The 22,395-nt window shown below is 38.6% G+C and overlaps 1 protein-coding gene across 3 annotated transcripts in view; it reads left to right on the top strand.

Annotated features, from left to right (window-relative positions):
- The first annotated feature begins 7,481 nt into the window (after positions 1-7,481).
- edil3a (EGF-like repeats and discoidin I-like domains 3a) overlaps positions 7,482-22,395 on the top strand; it is a 216,519-nt gene continuing 201,605 nt past the window's right edge. For all 3 annotated transcript variants that reach the window (XM_067406341.1, XM_067406340.1, XM_067406339.1), the window contains exon 1: positions 7,482-7,914. In XM_067406341.1, coding sequence (XP_067262442.1) covers positions 7,851-7,914 — 64 coding nt within the window. In that variant the 5' untranslated portion in view covers positions 7,482-7,850. The remainder of the gene's footprint in view (positions 7,915-22,395) is intronic.

The raw sequence follows: 22,395 nt of genomic DNA, 5'->3' as shown, positions 1-22,395 counted from the left end.
ATTTTAAAGATCATGATTTGCAGGGTGTTTTGAGCATTGCTCCTTTGAAGAAAGAGCTCAGGGGCTTTTGGGAGGGTATTGCACTGCTGTATCCCACTGCGGTTCAGGAAGACAAAAGTAATATTCTCTGGTGAATTAATGCAGTGTCGCTAATTCTGTCTTCCCTGCCTCTACTCTCTTAGTGCCGTGGGGTTTGAAAGAGTGAATAGAGTAATGAACATGGAAAAAGAGCGACTACTGCCAAAATTCAAAAACATGCTGCTGGATGGATGGAAGGCAAGAAAAAACATTGAAAAGGCTACTCAAATCCCTTACTTCTAGAAGAGGACTCAAAGGATTAAAAAAAAAAAAAAAAAAAAAAAAAATATATATATATATATATATATCCCTGAAATAATCCTTCATTCCAACATGACAACAATGAGTGTTCTGCAGGTATAACATGGCATATGCATTAAATAAAAAATATCAGTCATAAGCCTTGTGGATGTTACAGTATACTTTACAGGCAGAAGACAATGAGTTTCTATACCATTGAAACACTGAGTATTTTAACATTTATGGGCAGGCTTTTACTGAATATTTTAATCTTGTTTGTGGTAATGAACATGATGTTGCAGGTGCTGTTGATGTGAACTTAACTTGTACTAAACCCTGAATATTGATTTTGTCAGTAGGAGAGACACCTTTTTTGAATAAGTGTTATGAATCCCGAGGTACTTGGATGTAAGGTAAATAGTACACCTTGCTGCAACTGAATAATTTATATTCCTGCGTTCTTGCACATATGGAACAGTTATTTTGTTTTGTATAGCATAACCGCAGTAGAGCTCTATAAATATATTCAGCTTTCAGCATTTATAGATTCTTTTTCATAGATTACACAACCTGTATAAGAGGTGTCCCTGGTATGATCTGCTCTTCACACGTGTTACATACAGAAAGAGCAATAAGCCTCTAAAGTACCCCTCAGAGGATTAGGAAAGGGTTTTACAATTTTTGAATGATGGTAAGCAGCTGTGTCTGATGTGATGTATATGGAGATGCTCCACTTTATTGTCTGTAATTAATTAAACGTCATATCAAATCACCAGGGACTGGAAGTCAAATGTTGTAGGCCATGTCGGATAAGTATTCATACCAAACTTCATCATCCACAGTTGAACCAGCCAGCATAAGGATTTTGCTCCTTTTATGCTAATGAAGGGTATAAAGTGGTGTAATAAATCGACAGCTCGGGCTTGCTTTAAATTGTTTTATATTTTAATGTGGGATTAACGTACTCCACAGTCTGTCAATGATTCAAATATTCAAAGAGATGTGTGTCCATTAAAATTAATGGAGTTACTATGCGCAATAAGTACACTTAACCCATTAAAACAGAGATTACTACATGAAAAGCATAATGATTTGGATAGAGAAGAACGGAGTGTGTTGTAACACCACAATCTTTTCTGTTGGTTGAGTAGACAGGATGGTTGTAACACTTTCCAGTGTACTTCAAATGGACCCACAAAGACTTCACAGGATGGGAAAGTTTATACGCTTACATTTTCCACAGTTGTGAGAGACTAACATACACATACACATTTTTGTTTTTTTCCCCATTTTATTTTTAGCAATGTATTTGTATATGTATCAGAAAAAAACATATATATATATATATTTTTAAGTAAAAGGATAGTTATCCCAGAAATTAAAATTATTTCATTCTCATGCCTTTCCAAACCTGAAACATAAAAGAAGATATATTCAAAAATGTTGGGAACCAAAGTTTTGATGACCATTTTGTATGAACAAAAAAAAAAAGGTCACACTTTCATTTATAGTGTCCTTTTTACGTTACATGTAATATAGTAATAGCAGTAAATTATGCATAATTATACAAAACTAACTCTAAATCAAACCCTAATCCAAACCCTATAGTAAGTATGTGTCAAGTCACACCCTGGTCTCGGTTCTGTCATTTGCCCGTTCGTGCTTCCCACACCTCACACTCATTATTTCAGCGTACAACCCGAATTCCGGAAATGTTGGGACATTTTTTAAATTTGAATAAAATTAAAAGAATTTCAAACCACATGAGCCACTAAATGAGTCTAAGACTCATTTAGTGAATGAGACTAAGTGTGTCCTGTGGGCCAAGGCTCATTTAAAATGGACTGTCTCAAAATGGAAAAGTGTTCTATGGTCAGACAAGTCCAAATTTGACATTCTTGTTGGAAATCAATGACGCCGTGTCCTCCGGGCTAAAGAGGAAGGAGACCTTCCAGTGTGTTATCAGCGTTCAGTTCAAAAGCCAGCATCTCTGATGGTATGAGGGTGCATAAGTGCATACTGTATGGGCAGCTTGCATGTTTTGGAAGGCACTGTGAATGCCGAAAGGTTTATAAACATTTTAGAGTAACATATGCTTCCCTTTAGACAACGTCTATTTCAGTGAAGGCCTGGTGTATTTCAGCAGGACAATGCAAAACCACATACTGCAGCTATTAAAACAGCATGGCTTCGTCGTAGAAGAGTCCAGGTGCTGAATTGGCCTGCCTGCAGTCCAGATCTTTCACCTATAGAGAACATTTGCCGCATCATTAAATAAAAAGAACATCATAGACGACCACAAACTCTTCAGCAGCTGGAAACCTATATCAGGCAAGAATGAGACCAAATTCCAACACCAAAACTCCAGAAACTCATAACATTGATGCCCAGACATGCCCAGACATCTTCAAACTGTGTGGCTCAGCATATAGTCAGAGAGGTGGACAACGACGACGGTGCCACTCAGCTATAGTCCCTTCAGTCCAATCGTGATGTCCTCGATGTGCACCAAGCCCATAACAAGCTAATGTCTGCCGTCATGGAGCCAAAGCTGTCTGAGAAGTCTGACCAGGTGTGTGTTCTGGGTTGTACTTCTGTACCTGTGGGAGTCTTGGTGGAGCTAAATGAAGAATAAATGGTCATTACAGTCCATCTGCATCAGAGAGTTTCAGTGTTCCCCACCTGAAATTCTGGAAGTCTTGGTTTCCTTCTATGTCTAATCCCTTCCTCCTCTTCGGATCCCGGTCAGTCTCAATTCTCCTCTTGCTCCAAGTCTCCTATGTTGATGCTCCCACCCTGCCTCCCACTACCACCTCCTCAGCCTGTTCCATGTCAGCAAAATAGATGTTCTTGAATTGTATGTCTGCCCAGTCCTCCAGACCTGCCTGCCCTGCCTCTCCTCAGCCTTTTGGCTCATGCTGATTCACCTCAGTCTGACTCTGTGCCAGTGCCAGCCGAACCCTGGATGGTCAACCCTGTAGCTCCACCTAGGATCACCAGTCAGCTTCACCGTGGCTCCTAGCTCCCTCTGCTCCACCTGGGACCATCGTCTCTATGGCTCCACCAGCCTTCCTCGTCTCATCAGCTCTGCCTTGTTCAGCTGTTGCTTTGCCTGTGCCACAGACTTCCAGGCCTTCAGCTGTGCTTCGTCCCTCCACCCTTCTGGCTCTGTCGGCTCCTCCTTCTCTCCAGCTCCACCTTGGTCCTCGGTCACTCCGTCTTCACCTCAGTTCTCTGGTACCATGCTCCAACTTGGTTGCCTGTCACTGCAGCTGCACCCAGCCCTCCAGGACCTGAGTCTTCATCTTGGCCAGCTTCATCTTGGTCCATCGGCTCCCTGGTTTCTCCTGCCAAGTCTTCCTCATGGCTCCTCCCTCCTTCATCTCTGCTGTGGGCATGCGTCCTGGTCGTCTTGCGGGGGGATATTACCTGGTTTCTCCCTCCCTCCACTCCCCCATGGATTATAGGGAATATTTTGGAACATCTGAAATCCCCTCCTAGAGGTGAGGGTAATGTCATAGCCACACCCTGGACTCTGTTCCGTCATTCACCCTCTCTCACTTCCCAGAGCTCTAACGAGCCGCACCTGATGCTTGTTATTAGAGAGTGTATAGAAATGCTGAAACTGTGCTCATCTGCAAAGGACCAAACTCACCGAATGTTTCCTGTAATGATGTTTGATTCTCTGAAAGGACACAAGTTTTAGCTTGATTTTGAACAATACGCAGCAATACGCGATTTGTGAAAACTTACTTGAGATACATTCTGCTCTTCGTTTCAAAGACTGTGAAAGACTTTACCTATGAATAATTACCTGAGTTATGTTTGATGCATCATTCCAAAGACTTTGAAAAGCCTTACCTGTGAATGCTTAACTGAGTTATGTTGAATGCATCACTCCAAAGACTTTCTAATCATCTGAGTTGTATCTTGTTCTGCCCTTTCTGGTGAAAGCTTTCCTGCTTCAAGTCTGTGCTCTGCCTCCTGCTGTTTCTCACTGGTCCAGTCATCTTGCTTGTCTGCAACAAATTATTTTTCAGATTTTCTAGACTACTTTAATTAGTAAAGTGCAGGATATACTAAAATTTAGTGCATGGCTTTATCAAGCATACTAAGTGGGGCAGAGGGTGCCTGAGCCCTCCCAAGCTCTATAGCACCCCACACTTTTCCAGTGTAAATTTGTGGTGAAAATAATACTGCAGTGCACTCTAATTGAGAGCCATTGGGACAGTTTTGAGACTGCCCAGCATATTTTTGTTACCTTACGTAAACCTTGCTCCAGACAGAGATGATATATAAATCCGCTTCAGCTGTGTGCATATTGGTCTGCATCAGGCCAGTAACTATCTGGCATGTCTGTTCTTCCTATGTGGAGTAGCGTATCAAATCAACAAAAATATAAATCCTTTAGTTTAAACATGCTCATGTGAATAGCCTTTATACAAAGCCCCGCCCCGGACATGACATGCAGGAAAAAAATGGTAGGATAGATCGTGCGCACAATTTAATTTTTTTTTTTTCTTGCATGTCATGTTCGGGGCTCTGTACCTTTATGTACTTCTGTTGTGTTTGTTTTATGTTTTTTTTCTGAGAATAGACATAACTTTATTTTCCTCACTGGAAATTCCTCTACGTGTGTGTCTTGTGTGTAAAAGCCTGTCAATCAACATTACAGCGCCACCCTCAGGCTGAATAACATTAGACAGCTGCCAAAACTCTGCATGTGTTTAGCGATTAGAACGTTCATGTGACATGCGTTTTTGGTCATGTAGTGTAGACAAAGATTGTTTCTGAAATGCTGTGGAAACGCCAATGTAGACAGAAATCATTTTCTTTTTAAAACACCATTTTAAAATGAAAATGCACTAGTGTAAATGGGGCCTAAGACACCGTTGCAGCTGTGTAATATTCTATAGATGGATGACATCAAACATTCTGAGCCATTTTTAGAACACATACTGTAGGCCGTTTAGTTTTAACAACAAGGCACACATTTCTGCGTGACTTTATTGTGTTCTGAAAAAAACGTGAAAGTTTATAACTTGTGATCCTTATTCATTTTGGCCCCGTTTACACTAGTGCTTTTTCCTTTTAAAATGCATGAGTTTTGCTATGGTTATTTACACTACGCCGGCATTTTCGAACCTCAAAAACGGAGACTTTAGAAAATGCTGCAGAGTCCGTTTTAGGCTACGTCTACACTAATCCGGATATATTTGAAAACGGAGTTTTCGTCTAAAAACTCTGCGCGTCCACACTATCATTTTCAAACATTTTCCAAAAGTTGCTCATACTGAAATGCATGAAAACGCTTACACCCCCCTATTGCGCACGAGCAAAGCTTCGACCTGCATTATTCCCGCTAGGCGTTTATTTACTTTCCGGCTCTTTGAAACTTTGAGGCAATGTCGAGGAAAGGCACTGAGTTTTTTAAATGGACCGACAGTGTGGTGGAGTTGTTGCTGCGAGTAACACAGGAGTATAAAGTGGCCAAATCAAGCGAGAATGTAGACTGGGAGATGTGTCTTGGCTGAACTGGTCATATGACTGCATCACATGACTAAAAATGCGTCATAGTATTCAAAAGCCTCCGTTTTCACAGTCCACACTACGACGCGAAGACGGCGTTTTCAAATTGATCCGCTTTGGAGAGCGTTTTCCAAAAGCTATGTTTTCGTTGACTCAAAATGCCGTCTCAGTGTGGACGGAAGGCCAAAACAGAGAGGAAAATATACGTTTTCAAACGAAAACATATTAGTGTGGACATGGCCTTAGTTTGAAAACACCGTTGTAAACCAAAATTGAGACTTCAGTGTACCAAAATTGAGACTTTTGAAAATGATGCCATGGCTGCCCATGTTCGCTCTGCATATATCCTTGACGACCGTGTAAACAATTACACAGAAGGTGCATGCCAATTTGCATACTTATGCACTATTCTATGACGTTTTTAAGTATAAATAGTGCAAGTAGTATGTTCACACTGAAAATAAAAAAAAAAAAAAAAAAAAAAGTACACTTTAAATACCCAGATGATGCACTAACCACGGATTAAATTAATGAAAAAAAAACAAACAAAAAAAAAACCAAAGTGTGGAATGTTGGACACTTCATGCACTCAACTGTCGCAGCTTTAATTACGTAGCGGAGGGGAAGGGGCTGTCAGACTCTGATGTTAAATAACAAAATAACCTTATACAATTCACGCACTACATAGATAAGCACATAGTGCATAAGTACATAGTGTATAGTGTGTCGTTTGGGATGCAACTAGAGTCTGAAATGCAATCTTTGCTGGCTTTTGTTGTCATTTTTAGCAGCCACTGTGCAGTTAAACTCTGCATTTTTAAATACTGCATCTACCTACATGCAAGAGATAACTTTACACTTGTACACCATGTGCATGCCCAGTGTGCATGAACAGTCATGTGACATGCGTTTTAGGTCGTGTAGTGTAGACGGAGATCGTTTCTGAAACGCTGTAGAAACGCCAGAGTAGATGAGTATCGTTTTCATTTTAAAACAAAAACGCACTAGTGTAAACGGGGCCTTAGTTTATGATACCCATTTTTCTCTGTAACCATACGAAGTCGGCAAGTGTATGATACCAAGTGCTTTAAATCTGATTTTTATTTATTTATTTATTTATTTTAATTCCAATCCGAGTGGTGTGCTATATTTGTTTTTAGTTTTATTTTCTTTCTTTGGATTAAAATGTTTACTATTTGTTTTCCCTTTATATTTTGAAATTGAAATTTTTGGGTTAGTGATGGCATAATAACAGTAATTAATGCATTAAAATTATTTCAACTGTTTTAAACTCACCCAGGTCGCGAGGTAGGTTGTTGCGCTCTCTGTAGTTCATTTTACTTTGTAACAGATAAATATGGGACGATCATATCAAAGTTTGATATAAATAGCAAAGACTTCAAAGCAAAAAATTGTTACAGCAATCCCTCGTCTCCCCTCTACAGGGCCATCCCACTATCTCACCTACAGACACAGAGAGAATAGTGTGTGTGTGTGTAAGTCTGTGATCGGAAGGGAGGTCAGAACAGTTAAGCCTCTGTACCTGTTCTACATCAGAGCAAAAAGAGCGTCTTTCGAAATACACTGACAGTGTCCCACCCATTTGGATTTCGCCGTTCGTTCTGTGTATTGGAGGTTCCAGGGCTGCTGGGGAGGAGCGAGGCTCGTCTTTATCAGTAAGACAGCGCCGCTGCTCGAGCGCTACACTGACCGTCTGCCGCGCGCAATCACCGTTTGATCGGGACCCGCGCGGAGTCTCTCCGTTATCTCGCCGCGTGCCACTGCAGCAGAAGGGTAAGAGGAACTCCTGAGAGGATCACTTATTTAATCTCCGCTGACCCTTCCTAGGAGAAAAAAAAAACCCACTGACTTAACTGACACCTGTACAGGGAGATACTTAGTAGATAACCTTTGCGTGTAACTCAGTGGAAAAAGAGAAGTTTTAACCGTAGGTACCGTTGGACGTTTGTAACCTTGGAACTCGTAGCTGCTGTTCGGTGAGGATGGGACCGTTGCTCGTCTCCATCGCCCTCTGCGTGCACCTCGCTGTCCCGCATCTCGTCAAAGGTGAGTGGCAAAGCGCAGAATGCATGTTTTATTTGTGAGTGATGTTGTTTAACTTTAAATTCCCGCAAGACAGGGAGACAAAATAAGAACTGTTATATTTTGGCACATCACAGAATACTCTTAAAAGGCACGTTTAAAACAAAATGTTTATTGTGCATCTCAAACATGCCCTGAAATTAACCACAGAACGCATGATTAGTTTGCAGTAACTGTATATGAGCACAAGTCAGATAAATATTTAAAAATGCCATTCATTATAGCTCATGCTGTTTTTATTGGTCAAATATGTAGTAGGAGAAACATTATTTACACGGCATCCCATTGACAGGCTGCTACGGCTTTCATGATCATACTCCTACGGTTTTTACATCTATGGCAAGCTCTTTTAACATTTAATGCTTAAAACAAACAAGTTTCAGATTTATGCTACCGGTTCTTGTGATTTATTTTAATGATCATCCAGGTAATCCAGTAGAGACTAGCTATCTATTTTTTTCAATTTCACCAATTATTCCTTAGTATATCCCATCAACAGTCATAAACTTAATAGATACTATTCTCTATGCTTATTTAATAGTATACATACTAATATACTTCTCAGTCAATCACTCAGTAAATCAATTTATTTATAGAGCACAAATAAACATGTCATTAGTTGATGACTACTTATTCTTATCTATTCCAGCTTTAATGTTTTTGTATGTTAATGAGACTCTAGTATGTAAATACTATTATGCCTTGAAAAAAAGTCTGCTTAACTAAATGTAAAACTGGAACAGGTACTAGCAACAGTTTGAACCAACCCAATGTCATGAGAAAACATACATATTTTACGAGGTGGCGATTTCGTATGAATTCGTACGATTTGATTTGTACAAAAACGTACAATTTTCAGACAAATCTCATTATGAAGAACCACTCCTAACCCCACCTCTAAACCTACCCATTTCTGGGGATTAAACAGATTGTACGAATTAGCCACCATTTCAGCAAAACGTCAAACAGTTATGAATTGCTGTGAGATTTTGTTGGTTTGAACATACTAGTCTGTAAATAGCGGATCACCTGAATCACAGATCATCACTGAATTAATTTGTTACCAGTTAACCATGGAATAGTTACTTGTCATGCAATACAATAGAGTCACTGTAAGTAAACAGTATGACTATTTTATGAATAGTTACTGTAGAAAAAAATGCAAAAAAGGGATACTAATCAATAATGGATTACTTACAAGTAATTAAAATGTAAATCCTAGTAAAATACAATAAAAAATATCTACTAGTTAGTTTTAAGGAATCACTGTTAAGATAGCTTGCCACATTACATCAGTATTTTGAGAAATGGGAGACTGATCAGTTGACATGCTGGATGGACTAGAGATCCATTTACCAGAGCTCAGTGGATGTTTCTCCTTGTTCTCATCGATCTCCAGTCACAGCGTATGTTTTCTTCTATCGCAGACATGAGAGTAATGCATATCCATTCATATTCAGATGTGCAGTCATTGTGAGAGTGGACAGGTTTCCTGCCTGCTTCTTTTATTGTGAGATTCGCAACAAATAGATTTCAACATTATTTAGAGCAGACTGTTATACTGCTGTATAACACCTTAAAGATAGCGTTCAATGATGTCATGAACCCACGCATAATAATCATTACAAATAAAATCTTTGTGTTTTGGCATGAAATTAATATGTGTTTATTAACTTATTAACTTATACACACTATTTTAGATGCTTCAAATGTGATTTTGTACATTCAGATCAGCATTCTGACTCTCTATCAGTAAAAAAAAAAGTCTCATCCTCCATCTGCCACATGTAGAAATTCCATGCATTCTAAGAGAAGAAGGGGAATCTTATTGCTTAGTTGTTCTGGATTGAGAGAGACTGTGGAAGTCTCAGTTTTGTGGCATTAGATGTTTCTTTAATTTCATAGGAGGAACAAAAACATTTGATACACATCGATTATATATTTGCACAATGCAAATATATAACTAAAAAAATGCAGATAAAATATCTCAGATAATTTGGAAGAATTTGAGAAGAAATGTCTAAGTTCATACTGAAACTTTGATTGCAGACTTTGGTTTCTTGGCAAATCTGAGCACAGTTTAAGACACTGAGATCTCTTTTGAATCTCTAAAGGAGACACATGGGAGATTACTGGGATCTTTTTTTGTCTTGAGAAAAACCTGAGAAGAAAAATTCTTAAATATGCTCTCTACTGAATCTCATTGCAGTCTAGGAGAAACCGTTCTCATCTGCTCTTTTTTTTTTCTCCCTGAGGGGATGAACCTGTTTCTCAAAGTGTCTCCTTGAGGCTGCAAGAGCACTGAAGTATATAATGATGAAGCGTTCTCACGCTTTTTAGAGGTGTTGAATTGTGAATACTTCATCATTTAGTTATATATGTTCCTCAAAAGCAGATGTTATCGCTTTCTAAGTTTGGATGCTGTTTAAGTATAGACATATCAGTCCAAACATTTTTCAACTGAAAGCTATGTTCCTAGATACGAGAACTAAATATTAAAGTAAACTAATATTTGAACATAAGTTGAATGCTTGTAACTTTGTTTGTAGCTTCAGTCTTCTCGACATCACAGGTCTGTGATTTTAAGTATGCTCACCTCTTCCACTCTTGCTGTGCTAGGAGCTATAATTGTAACTGAGCATGGCCTCAGAGCTTCCTGGTGTCAACTGTGCTTCTGCAGCTTGGAGCTGCAGCCTCCTCCTTGAATAATGGATTGTTAGCTACAATACCTCAGGGTGCACTTGTTCCTTGGCTTGGTGAGAGAGTGAAATCATCAGTGGCAGTTCTTCAATTAATCACAGCACATTCAGACGTCACACATTCGACATGCTTCAAGGTGTGATTTGGTGGCATGCCACATTTTCAGTCACGTTTTCCTTTGTTTCTTACACATGAATTAGAAACTTCATAGAGTTTCTATTCTATTATAGTTAAAGGTAACTAATATTATGTTAATTTAAAGTAATAGTCCAGCCAAAAATTAAAATCCTGTCATTATTTAGTCACCCATATGTCATTCCAAACTCTATTTTTGATGTTAAAATATTTGCTTTTAAAATTGAATTTAGGTTAATGTCCAGTGGTGGAACATTTGTTTTAACAATCCAACATCTATGGAAGCAGACGATAGATGACATATCTTGCGGTATGTCTCATATTTTTTTTCCACTGTGTGCGAGACTGTGTGGGAGATTTCAGTGGCTGCTTTCATTGATGCATGTAACTGTCGGGGGGCAATTACAAGCAAACACCCTATTCTCAATGTCAGAGGCCACAGCTGCTGGCTTGAGCGAATCGATGCTCCTTAAACAACTCTCGCCTGGAAAGACTTGCTGTGCATCGTCTCATGCCATTTTGCTAAATATGAAAATGCTGTGTGGCTGATAAATAGGCATGTGGTTTGTCTCAGACAGACCGTGAAATAACACTTGTTGATGACAGGGGGCATGTTGCTGTATGTATGCTCTGTTCAGTTATTTTTTATTTTTTTTGTTTGTTTGTTTTTTCCCCCCCCACACGTTTCAAGCAATTATGTAAAACTAAAGTTGCAATTGTAAGATATAAAGTAAGAATTATGAGAAATAAATTCTCATTTACGAGAACACAAGCTGAAATTCCAAGAAATAAAGTCACATTTTTTGAGAAATAGTCACATTTTGAAATACTAAGTCACAATATGGCAAATATTCACAATTATGAGAAATAATTAGTAATGTGAAATAAAATTTACAGCTGGTAGATGTTAGGTAAGAATTTAGAAACTAAAATTCTGTCATAACAACTCTTTGAGGCCAGGTTCACACCGCAAGCATCAGCGTGAACTGCAGTTGTAGAGACGCGCGTGTATTCACACTGGAAGCGCTTGTACAGCGTTACAGCAGCGGCTCGAAGCTACATATAAAGTGAGCATTTCTTTACAAAGGCAGCTATACATTTGTTTTTATAAGTTGGTCATTTATAAACTTGATAGTCTTGAAAGTTTGTTAACATTGGGAGGTGTACAACATTTGCATATAATCGTCAAATAAATAAAATTAAATTAATAAAAGCCTTGTGTTATCAATTGCTGCACACAAATGAGGTAAGCTTTGTGTTTTACATCATCTGACGCGTGAACGTTACAACACAGCAAACTCAACGAAAAAAGCCAGCAAACTCGGGTTTGATTTGGGTATGCAAGAGCCTATATAGCTGTCTGTGTAATAACTAAAATAATGTTTATATATCATGTTTTCTGGCTAGTTTACTTTAGTTTTTTTATAATATGCCATACTTTAACCCAAACTGAATAATTAAAAACAAGTTTAAATGAGTAAATCTTCTATAAATATTTTTTTAATATACATTTTCTTTCCTGACATACTTTAATTCTTGTTAAAACTCACTAGATATGCTTATTCTGTGCATTATGAGCACTTTTTTGTGTGAAATCATATTTATTTTGGTAATAGATAGGAAAATGTTGATATGTTTCTCTGCTACGTTGCTGCTGCAGATCAAGTACGGGACTTGTTACTACCAATACATACACGATACACTGCTGTGAGCAAGTAAGACATGCTGCTGTTTTACAAAATAGCATAAATAAATTACCTATAGCAGATCTGTACAGGTGGAGCTGGGGAAGTTGGAGGGTTTCTGAAAGCGCACTGCAGTTCTTGCAAGTAGATTGAGTTAAGGATCTATCAACCTGCGCCATCTACAGTTTCATGACAGAACTTTGTATTTGCAGTTCGAAGAAATAAAGTTGCATTTGTGAGATATAAAGTCACAATTATAGAAAATAATTGGAATTATGTGAAATAAAACTGCAGTTGGTAGATGTAAAGTCGCAATTGAGTCACATTTGTGAGAAAATCACATTTTTGAGATTATATCACATTTATCTAGATTTTTCTTTAAAGTGGAAATGGGCTTTTGTACCTCATTGTAGAGTATAGATGAAGTTTATGAGTGACATCCACTATTTATGCATTTGTACTTGCATGTATTTTGTGAGTAGTGAATCTGTTCACTACAGTTTAGGCATCAAGAGCTTTATTTATCAGTATTTATTGCATTATATTTTCCATGTTGTATTGGGCACCCTATCCGTGACAGTGTAATTTTTTCCCAGCTTGAGGACAGGAGTGTGTTTGACAGAGGACCCATGTTGAGAGTGTGAGACAAATTTGTTCTGGTTGGTTGAGCCTGTGGGCCCTTAAGCTCTAGTAGTTCAGGTCTTTATCCCGCACACATGAACTGTGCTGTCAGCGTCAGCTGGCCACTTCATTAGAAAGGCTTCCCTGCGTGAGTCCTGCATGCTTTATTTGTTGTGTGACATTTGCGATTACATTGTGTAAAAATTCAAAGTAAGCACCTTAGAGAAACAATCCACTCCATCTAACGAGAAGACCATCAATTGTGTTGAAAAATAGATTTGCTTATTAAATAGGCCTAGTTCAGATGCAAAGCGCTATTAGATTCCTTGTTAAAAATGTAAATGTGACCACAGCATTTTCCCAGAGTGAACTTACAGAGTGAAATACCGAGTTGATTGCAATTTTGAGCGTTGACATGAACTTTTTTATGATGGAGTACCAGTTGAATTGTTTTCTTAGTTAAGCAAATGACTTTCCTCCCTTGAGAACAACATGCAGCCGTATTACACAAGTTTACCATCTGATAGGCTCACAAGGCTCATTTTGCAGGTTGCTAGGAGAAGTAGATAGTTTTGTCATTTGTTTTTTTCTTCTATCATTTTCACTCTCTCTTTAATGAGTGTACAGAGGCCATTTCTTTCTAGATCATTGGTTCTGATAGGCTCACAGATCACAATTAATCATGAATGAAGCAACATGGCTGCTGTGGTGAAACAGAACTCAATCTTTCCATAATGACCTTCTGTTCTGATGAGGTGTCATTGAACTTTAATCATTGCCCTTCTTTTGCTGTACTCTGGGGTGTAATTGTGGTCATCACTGTCTGGACTGTGCCCATGCAATACAGCTAATAATAAAAGATGGATTCATTCTTCACTTGTTTTGACAGACTAATGGCACCGTTGGTGTTTGTCGATGAGCAAGATTTGACCCGTATTATGTCATGGTAGGGCACCTCCATCACAGGAATAAGATCATGCTAGACTGTGTGAAGAATATTTCATGTGCTTCTGGGAGGACTTGCACTAGCAGTTGGTATTCAGATGAAAGGGAATGTTAACAAATGGCTTTTTCTAAGTATTATAGAGAATTTCAGGAATTTGTTGTTTGTGGGGGATGTGGTGCGCCTTTGGGGATATCCTCAAATGCCACTGAGAGATCTAGAGTTTTCTCAATAATGGTAACTATGTAAGATGCCCAGACCTGTGAACTTACTGCCTGTGGGGCAATCTAAGCTTGGCTGTCTGCTTCGGGAGGAAACATTGCAGTAGGGTAAACTTTGTCACTGTGTCTGTCTTGTCTTGAACTATGAGACAATACACAAGAAAGCAAGACTGATTGCTGCAGATCGTTTTTCTTCTTTACCTGAATGGTAAAGGCATAATGGGAGATGTGAGCTTTTTGTAACAATCCAAGTTAAATAAATAGTGGTGCACCATGAGATGAACAGTGACCTTTTTTTTTTTTTTTTTTAATTTAGGGACAGGGAGTATTACATAGCTCAACTCTTTGTATAATGCTTAGTGAGTTATACTGATTCATTCAATAATTATTTTTGTTGATAATACCCCTGTTCACACATCTCCTGCATACTGGGGATGTTAACATCTAGAATCTTTAGCTCAGGGGTGTCCAATCCTGCTCCTAGAGGGCCACTGTCCTGCAAAGTTTATCTCCAGCCCCAATTAAACACACCTGAACCAGCTAATCAAGGTCTCACTAGGCATACTAGAAACATTCAGGCAGAACTGTTGGGGCAAGTTGGAGCTAGCGGCACCCTTGGCACATATCTCAAGCTCTACTATAGACTGTAGCTAAACAAAATGCTTGTATTATTATTATTATTATTATTATTATTATTATTATTAATAATTTGTAGTGCTTTTCACCAGTACACGCATAAGGCAAATTTATTTCTGGTTCCTTTTGTCATATTTTGTTTGTCTTTATGACCTATGGTGGGTGTAGTGTGTCATCACCGCCTGTGAGTGAAGGGACATTCATAATGAGTAATGAATTAGAATAGCAGATGGCAGGAAGTCAAAATGAATGAATGTGATGTCACTCCCTAGCAAATAACCCTCTTCTTCTCTGTGGGAAACAAATCATCCTCTTTGAGAACATGGCTACCTCAAGTGGCATTTGTTAACAAGGACCACCGCAATACTTATTCCAATGTGGCTAAAGAGTGATGGGATAGAGGGTGGATTGGATCTAGATTGCTGCATATTTAAACAGTTTATTTAAAGCTGTGCTAAAATTACCTGTGTAGCAAGTTCTCCATGTGTTCCCTTAGGTCCATAGCTCTTTTAAGACATTGGTTTAAAGACTAAAGTTGATTAAAGCAAAGCGCTTTGCAAAGAGCTTATTACTTTTAGATCTGATATCAGCAATCATTAACACTAATGTAGAACTGCCAGAAGTCGTTGTATACCTAAAACCGCCAGCGGGTAAAATGTACCCACGCACAAGACTATATTGGTAAAAAAATGTATTATGCCACTGTCTTCACAAAGTAATGTCTAGAGCCATAAAATCATAATGTTTATTCATCAACTATGGCTATTTTAAGCAGGCTAATCACTTTTCTTAATGGTGAATATAAACCAGCCTGCAATGACAGCGAGAATTAGAAGAAAATAAATACGTATTTCGGTGGTGTAATATTATAAGAAAATCACTATGATAGATATGATAAATGGGTAAATTTGACCCACTGGCACTTATAGGTATGAATGCCCTGTTTTTTAATCAGGTTTTATCTAAACATATTTTAACAACAGGGGATAGTAAATAACACAATTTTAGTAAAAGTCAATGACTGGGAGACTTTTTGTACATTTGAAAGACAGCCACGGGTAAATTTTACCCTGTGGCGGTTCTAGTGTTAAGTCTGTATTTGATTTATTTATTTAAAATGCAGATTATCAAGCTGCACTTCACCTACACTAGTAAAGCATACTGTAAGTACATTAGACAGCAGGGTTGTATTACATTCAGAACTGAATTGAGAATGCCTTTTAAAGTCCAATTTAATTAATTAATTTTAATTGAAGTAGTATAATGGCAATTCAAGTTTGAATGTAAACTATAAAAACTATAAAAGCAAAGTCTGTTAAGACTTTTAATGTTGACTCAACCAGACATGGAAAAAAAAAAAAAAAAAAAAAAAAGCTACAATTTTATGGTTTGGCGAATTCATATATATCTATTTAATGTGAAAACATACCTTTTTTTTCTTCCTTTTTTTCTTTTCTTTTCTTTATTTATTTAGAAAATAACTAAGCAGAAGGTCCAGTCCTAAACCTAATCTTTAATGGGGCATAAGCAGATCGTAGGAAAATGTACAAATAAGATTACTATGAATTTGCCACAATTTCACCTTATGAATGTCCATGAGAGTGTGTTGGTTGACTTGGCAAAGCCTGTTTGAAAGTTTTGCAAAAAGTACAAAACATTCATATCTTTACAAAATTCAAATTCCAATTCAGCTTCCTGTGGTGTTTGAACAATCCTCACACACAAAAAAATAGGAATTAAGAAAGAAGGATCTCATACAGTACAGTTTCAAATCAGTAAAATGGTGTGTTGAAATCAATGAAGTAGAAGACATAATAGCAGACCTCAACTGTAGTATGTCATATTCTTTAACATAAACACCATCTACGTAAGGTGTGTAGGAATTAAGAAGGTCCTAAACATCAGAGAAAATTCAAACATTTCATGTCTAGCCAGGTGCTTCATTAGCAAGTAATTTGGAAGTAAACACAGACACTTGGCTAGTCTTTGTGCAATACTGGGAGTGGGTGGATTGTTTGAGAATTATTGGCTGAACTCCGGTTGTGGTTCTCTTGGGTTCTTTCATATTTTTCTAATTAGATTAGCTCCATCACTCAAACTCCTCAAAAGAGTCTAGCCAGCTCTGTCCAAGTTCTGCACTGACTGCAAGTATACGCGTTTCTGTACAGATATGCTGTGCTTAGCAGTTGTGAACTCTATAGAACAGCATATTCCACAAGTACTTTTGGGTATTCACCATCTCTCTCACCTCTGTGGAGCCATGAATTACATTATTCAGCCCCTTTACTGACATGAGATGTAATAAAATTCAGATGCAGATATCAGTTTCATTTATCTAGATCTGAGTGAACTGCATTGAATGAAGGCACCCCAATTACTCTCAGGCCAAGGTTGATGCCTTGGCTTGTTTATTGATTATCAGAAAACGGAGGTTCAATTTGATACTCAGATGCAAACCTTAAGCTGATTATATTCCTCATGCACAGCCATTTCGTTTAATAGCACTCGCTGTCTGTCTGATTTCGAGGCTTACATCTCCAGTATTCTCTGTTCCCAGACACCCTGTGCTCACAGCATGCTATTGTTAGGCACATTAAGTACATTAACCACAGTCGATATCTGAGTATTTGTCTCTCTTCCCTTGGTTCTGTTCTTAGGGCAATCATCTCACGCTCAGTTCAATGCAATTGCTTTCTTTCGGCTAGTTCTGATGTAATCTGATGTTTGAACACCATTGAATGTATGTGTGTGTCTGTCTGTGAAAGTAAAGGGAAGAAGCATGTGTCAAACGTGTTTATGCATGTGTGTGTCTGCCTATATTTTTAGCTTTTATTGTGCGTGTGTTGTTCATTATCGTGCGAGTGCATTTGTGTGTCTATGTGCATTAAGCAAGTGGATGTGTTTTCTCATAATGAGGTGCTATGTGTGCCATGCTCAAAAAGCTTTGAAAGCTAACCCAGAAATGTCATCACATTAATAAGGGCTTCTTCACAACCACAGAAGCTTTTTCAGAAACTTCTACAGCAGTGTGACACCATCCAGTCTCTCCGCACACCTACTCATATCAAACCTATATGCTGATTCTACTGTTTATTGAAGGTCTTAAATCTGATTGAAGCTGCATTTTTCTATCTATCTATCTATCTATCTATCTATCTATCTATCTATCTATCTATCTATCTATCTATCTATCTATCTATCTATCTATCTATCTATCTATCTATCTATCTATCTATCTATCTATCTATCTATCTATCTATCTATCTATCTATCTATCTATCTATCTATCTATCTATCTATCTATTTACTAAAGATACAACAGGCTTACTTGAGATGAAATATGAGAAAAATCAAGGTAAATAATACTTGTGGGTGGAACACTTTTATTGTGTGTCATTTCCAATCAAAGTGTAATTTCATGTCAAATTATTCAAAAATGTGAGAAGAATATTTAATTTTGTTTATGTAGTATAGCTGCTGAAATTTGCCTCAGACATTGTGTGTGTGTGTGTGTGTATGTTTTAAAAGATTTGTTCACTTTCAAATAAAATTTTCCTGATATTTACTCACCCCCATGTCATCCAAGATGTGAAACGATCAGTCATTTTAGAAAAAAATATAACTTTATATGGTTTATAAACACAAATGATCGCCTTGCACATGCTTCCGCTTTCCGTATTCTTCAAAAAGCTTACGCTGTATGTCCTACGCCTTCCCTATTCTACTTATGGAAAAAAAAGGAACTGGCTCCAGGTTCATTCCGTAAGTTGAAAAACAATGAACAACCCTTCAAAACATCTATATTAGTTCCTTGCATACGTCATTTAGGGATGTTGCGGTGACGGATTTTTTCCACCGGTTAATTGACGTGTAAAAAAAATGGTAATTCCGGTGTCACCGGGGTTGCGTGTCGGGGATTTCGGGTGGCCGAAAGTGCGGTCGTGCAGACGTGCACACGTCTCAATTTACTTTCACTTTAATTAGCGGCAATTCAGTAGCATTTGTTTGAATTAATCATGGGTTAATTTATTTTATTCTTAATAAAAATACACAAAACAATAAGACACTCGCTTGTATTACACACATCTTTATTGCAAAATGAATAATAACTTAACACACCATGCAAAAACTAAACAAAAGCACTTATGAAACACCTTTAAAGTGCATTTATTAACAAAACGAACCACTGCACACATCGTGCAAGTATCAAACAAGAAATTATATAAAAAAATTCACTATTCGTTAAATAAGTGCCTGCCTTTTTCAGCAAAAAACAAAACAAAACAAAAACACCGCACAACCATCGAATATGAAACGAACGAACATCAAAAACTTCGTTCCCTGTTGGCATTTGGTTTGAATCCAAAATATTTTCAAATAGGTGCTTTTGCATTTCGCTTTGAAACCAGATCTTACGCCATCCTTTGCCAGTTAGCTTACCTCACTCTCCTCAAATGATAAATGAAATCGGACACCGGCTGCTGCTTTACTGCGGCGCTCGTTCCGCTTATGCTAAATTACGAAGGCACGTAGTCACTAACAGAATTAAGTGCTTTATTGCTATAGGCTAAAACTTCAACACGATGGGGACGGTGCCGGTGGTCAAGTGCTATGACCGGTAGGTGGGTTAAACACCGTGTATCACCGGTAACATCGACTATCGCAACAGGCCTAACGTCATTAAATGCAAAATGGTTGAACTAGTTGTCAAAAACTGTCAAGCATATTTTCTATACATTTCTATTAGATGTTTTTTCCCTTTTTTTTGTTAACGTGTCCTGAATTTATGAATTGTGGAGGTGAATTCACTAATGAAGGGAAATATAAAGTGCTATCAACCAATGATCAACCAGTTCTCTAAAATAGCTCAAATGTGCATTTCATGAAGCTTCATGTGCCAAGCAGTACAGCACAGAGTTTCAAATTCTGACAATGGAAAAACAACAAGGATACAAACAGGGTCAACAGCTGGGAAGAAGAAGAGGAGTAAGGATGCGTGCTGGAAGGGTACAGAGGCAAAACAGTGGAAGAGGTAGAAGAGGCCTTGCACACTCGCACACTTTTCAAAACCTTATCTGCTCTTCTTTGCCCTCCTTCCCTCCCTCCTATATCAACTCTTTCAGCTGACGACTTTGCCACATTCTTCACACACAAAATAACAACCGTCAGTGGACAATTCTCCACACCACATACTGACAATCACATCTTAATGGAAAACACACATGTTCTCCCCTCTGCTCTCAGAGGCAGATGTTTCCAAACTCATCCTTTCCAATCACCCTACTACCTGTCCGCTTGACCCTATCTCCACTCATCTTCTTCAGGCAATCTCCTCAATAGTACCTTCACTCACTCACATTATCAATTCTTCTCTTCAAACGGGTACATTTCCCACAGCATTTAAGCAGGCTAGGATTCCCCACTGCTTAAGAAACCCACTCTGAATCCAGCACTTTTAGAAAACTACAGAGCAGTATCCCTTCTTCCCTTCATTGCAAAGACACTTGAGAGAGTTGTGTTCAACCAACTGTCTACTTATCTCACACAGAACAACCTTCTTGACATAGCTTCAAGAGTGGCTACTCAACTGAGACTGCTCTGCTCTCAGCAGTTACTGAATCCCTGAGACTGGCACGGGCAACTTCACAATCATCAGCACTCATCTTGTTGGATGTGTCTGCTGCTTTTGACACCGTTAACCACCAGATCCTTTTGTCAACCCTCATAACAAAGGGCATCTCAGGAACTATACTCCAGTAGTTCAAGTCTTACCTCTCAGGTAGGTCCTTCAGAGTATCTTGGAGGGGTGAGTTGTCTAAGTCGCACCATCTTGCTACTGGGGTACCTCAGGGCTAAGTGCTCGGACCACTTCTCTTCTTCATCTACATGTCATCACTAGGATCTGTCATTCAGGAACATGGTTTTTCCTATCACTTTTATGCTGATGACACACAACTCTACCTCTCATTCCAACCAGATGATACGACGGTTGCTGCTCGCATCGCAGCCTGCCTCACAGCCATTTCTGCCTGGATGAAGGACCATCGCCTTTAATTCAACCTTGCAAAAACTGCTTTTGGTAAGCGCCAACCCAACACTTCATCACAACCTCTCCATTCAACTTGGTTCATCAATGACAGTCAGGAACCTTGGAGTGGTGATGGGCGACTGTTTAAGCTTCACAGAATATATCGCTACAACGGCCCGGTCCTTGTACAACATTAGGAAGATCTGACCCTTTCTGTCAGAGCATTCCACACAAATTCTTGTCCAAGCTATTGTTCTATCCAGACTGGACTATTGTAATGCTCTCTTGGCAGGTCTCCCAGCATGCACTGTCAAGCCTCTACAACTGATCCAGAATGCAGCAGAAAGAGTGGTCTTTAACGAGCCAAAGAGAGCACACGTTACATACCTAAACTCACTACCTAAGACTTATGCGCCCTCAAGAAGTTTGTGTTCACCTTGTGGTGCCAACCCAAAGGGGCACAAAATCACTCTCACTGACCTTCTCCTGGTCTGTTCCCTGCTGGTGGAATGACCTGCCATGCACTACCAGAGCAGCTGAGTCTACACTTGACCCAGTAATATTAGCTTTGGAGAAAAGTGTCTGCTAAATGACTAAATGTAAATGTAAAGGCCAAGATTGTAGACATGTTTCTGAAAAAGGGACACTATTGTGGACCATGTTCTCAATCATGACCTTATGGTCGAGGCAGGTTGAAAGGTACAGCCGAATATTGGGAGAACAACCATGTCCTCAATCTTTGAAATGTTTGTAGACAGAACAGGTATGTAATCTACGGTGACCGGGAGGAGACATGTTCGGTTCACTTAGTTTTGTGGTGGCCACAACATAAAAACTCGTGGGAACGTGATAATATGTCGTGGCCACAAGATATTAATTCGTGGTAACGTGATAAGTCGTTCCCTCACCATATGATCTAGAGGCCACGACTTTACGTCGCGTGGCCATGACATAAGGGTGCATACATTGAATTGCATATTTGTGACATCAATTTATATATATATATATATATATATATATATATATATATATATATATATATATATATATAGCCTATATAAATAACTTTTTTGTCCGGCAACAAAACACGTGTGATATAATGAATGACATTTTTATACATTTGTAAATTAAATTAATTCAGAGAGTTCGGAAACTGGATGAACTAAAGCTCTGTGATAGTGAGTAATATAAGTGATAATAAGCACATGAGAAAAATGGAAATCAAAATCACCAAACTAAATTCTTTAAATATAAAACAAAGGAGAATCAGAAATAGTATTTGGTCCATGGCAACACTGTGTGCTCGGGTGTACTCGCTCATTCGCGTCTGTCAGATGCCGTGCACTCAACGGTGCTGCTGCTTCTCTCAGCCACTCAATGAACAGAGTAGATGCTAAGAGAGGTGTGACGGCAGCGGGAAAGCAAGACCTCGCGCTCACAGGACAGTGCTGGTGACATTTGAAAAGTTACTGAGGT

Source organism: Chanodichthys erythropterus, chromosome 13 (genome assembly GCF_024489055.1).
Source record: "Chanodichthys erythropterus isolate Z2021 chromosome 13, ASM2448905v1, whole genome shotgun sequence".
Classification (NCBI taxonomy): Eukaryota; Metazoa; Chordata; class Actinopteri; order Cypriniformes; family Xenocyprididae; genus Chanodichthys; species Chanodichthys erythropterus.
The sequence above is the reverse complement of the archived record's forward strand: the minus strand, read 5'-3'. Positions and strand labels throughout refer to the sequence as shown.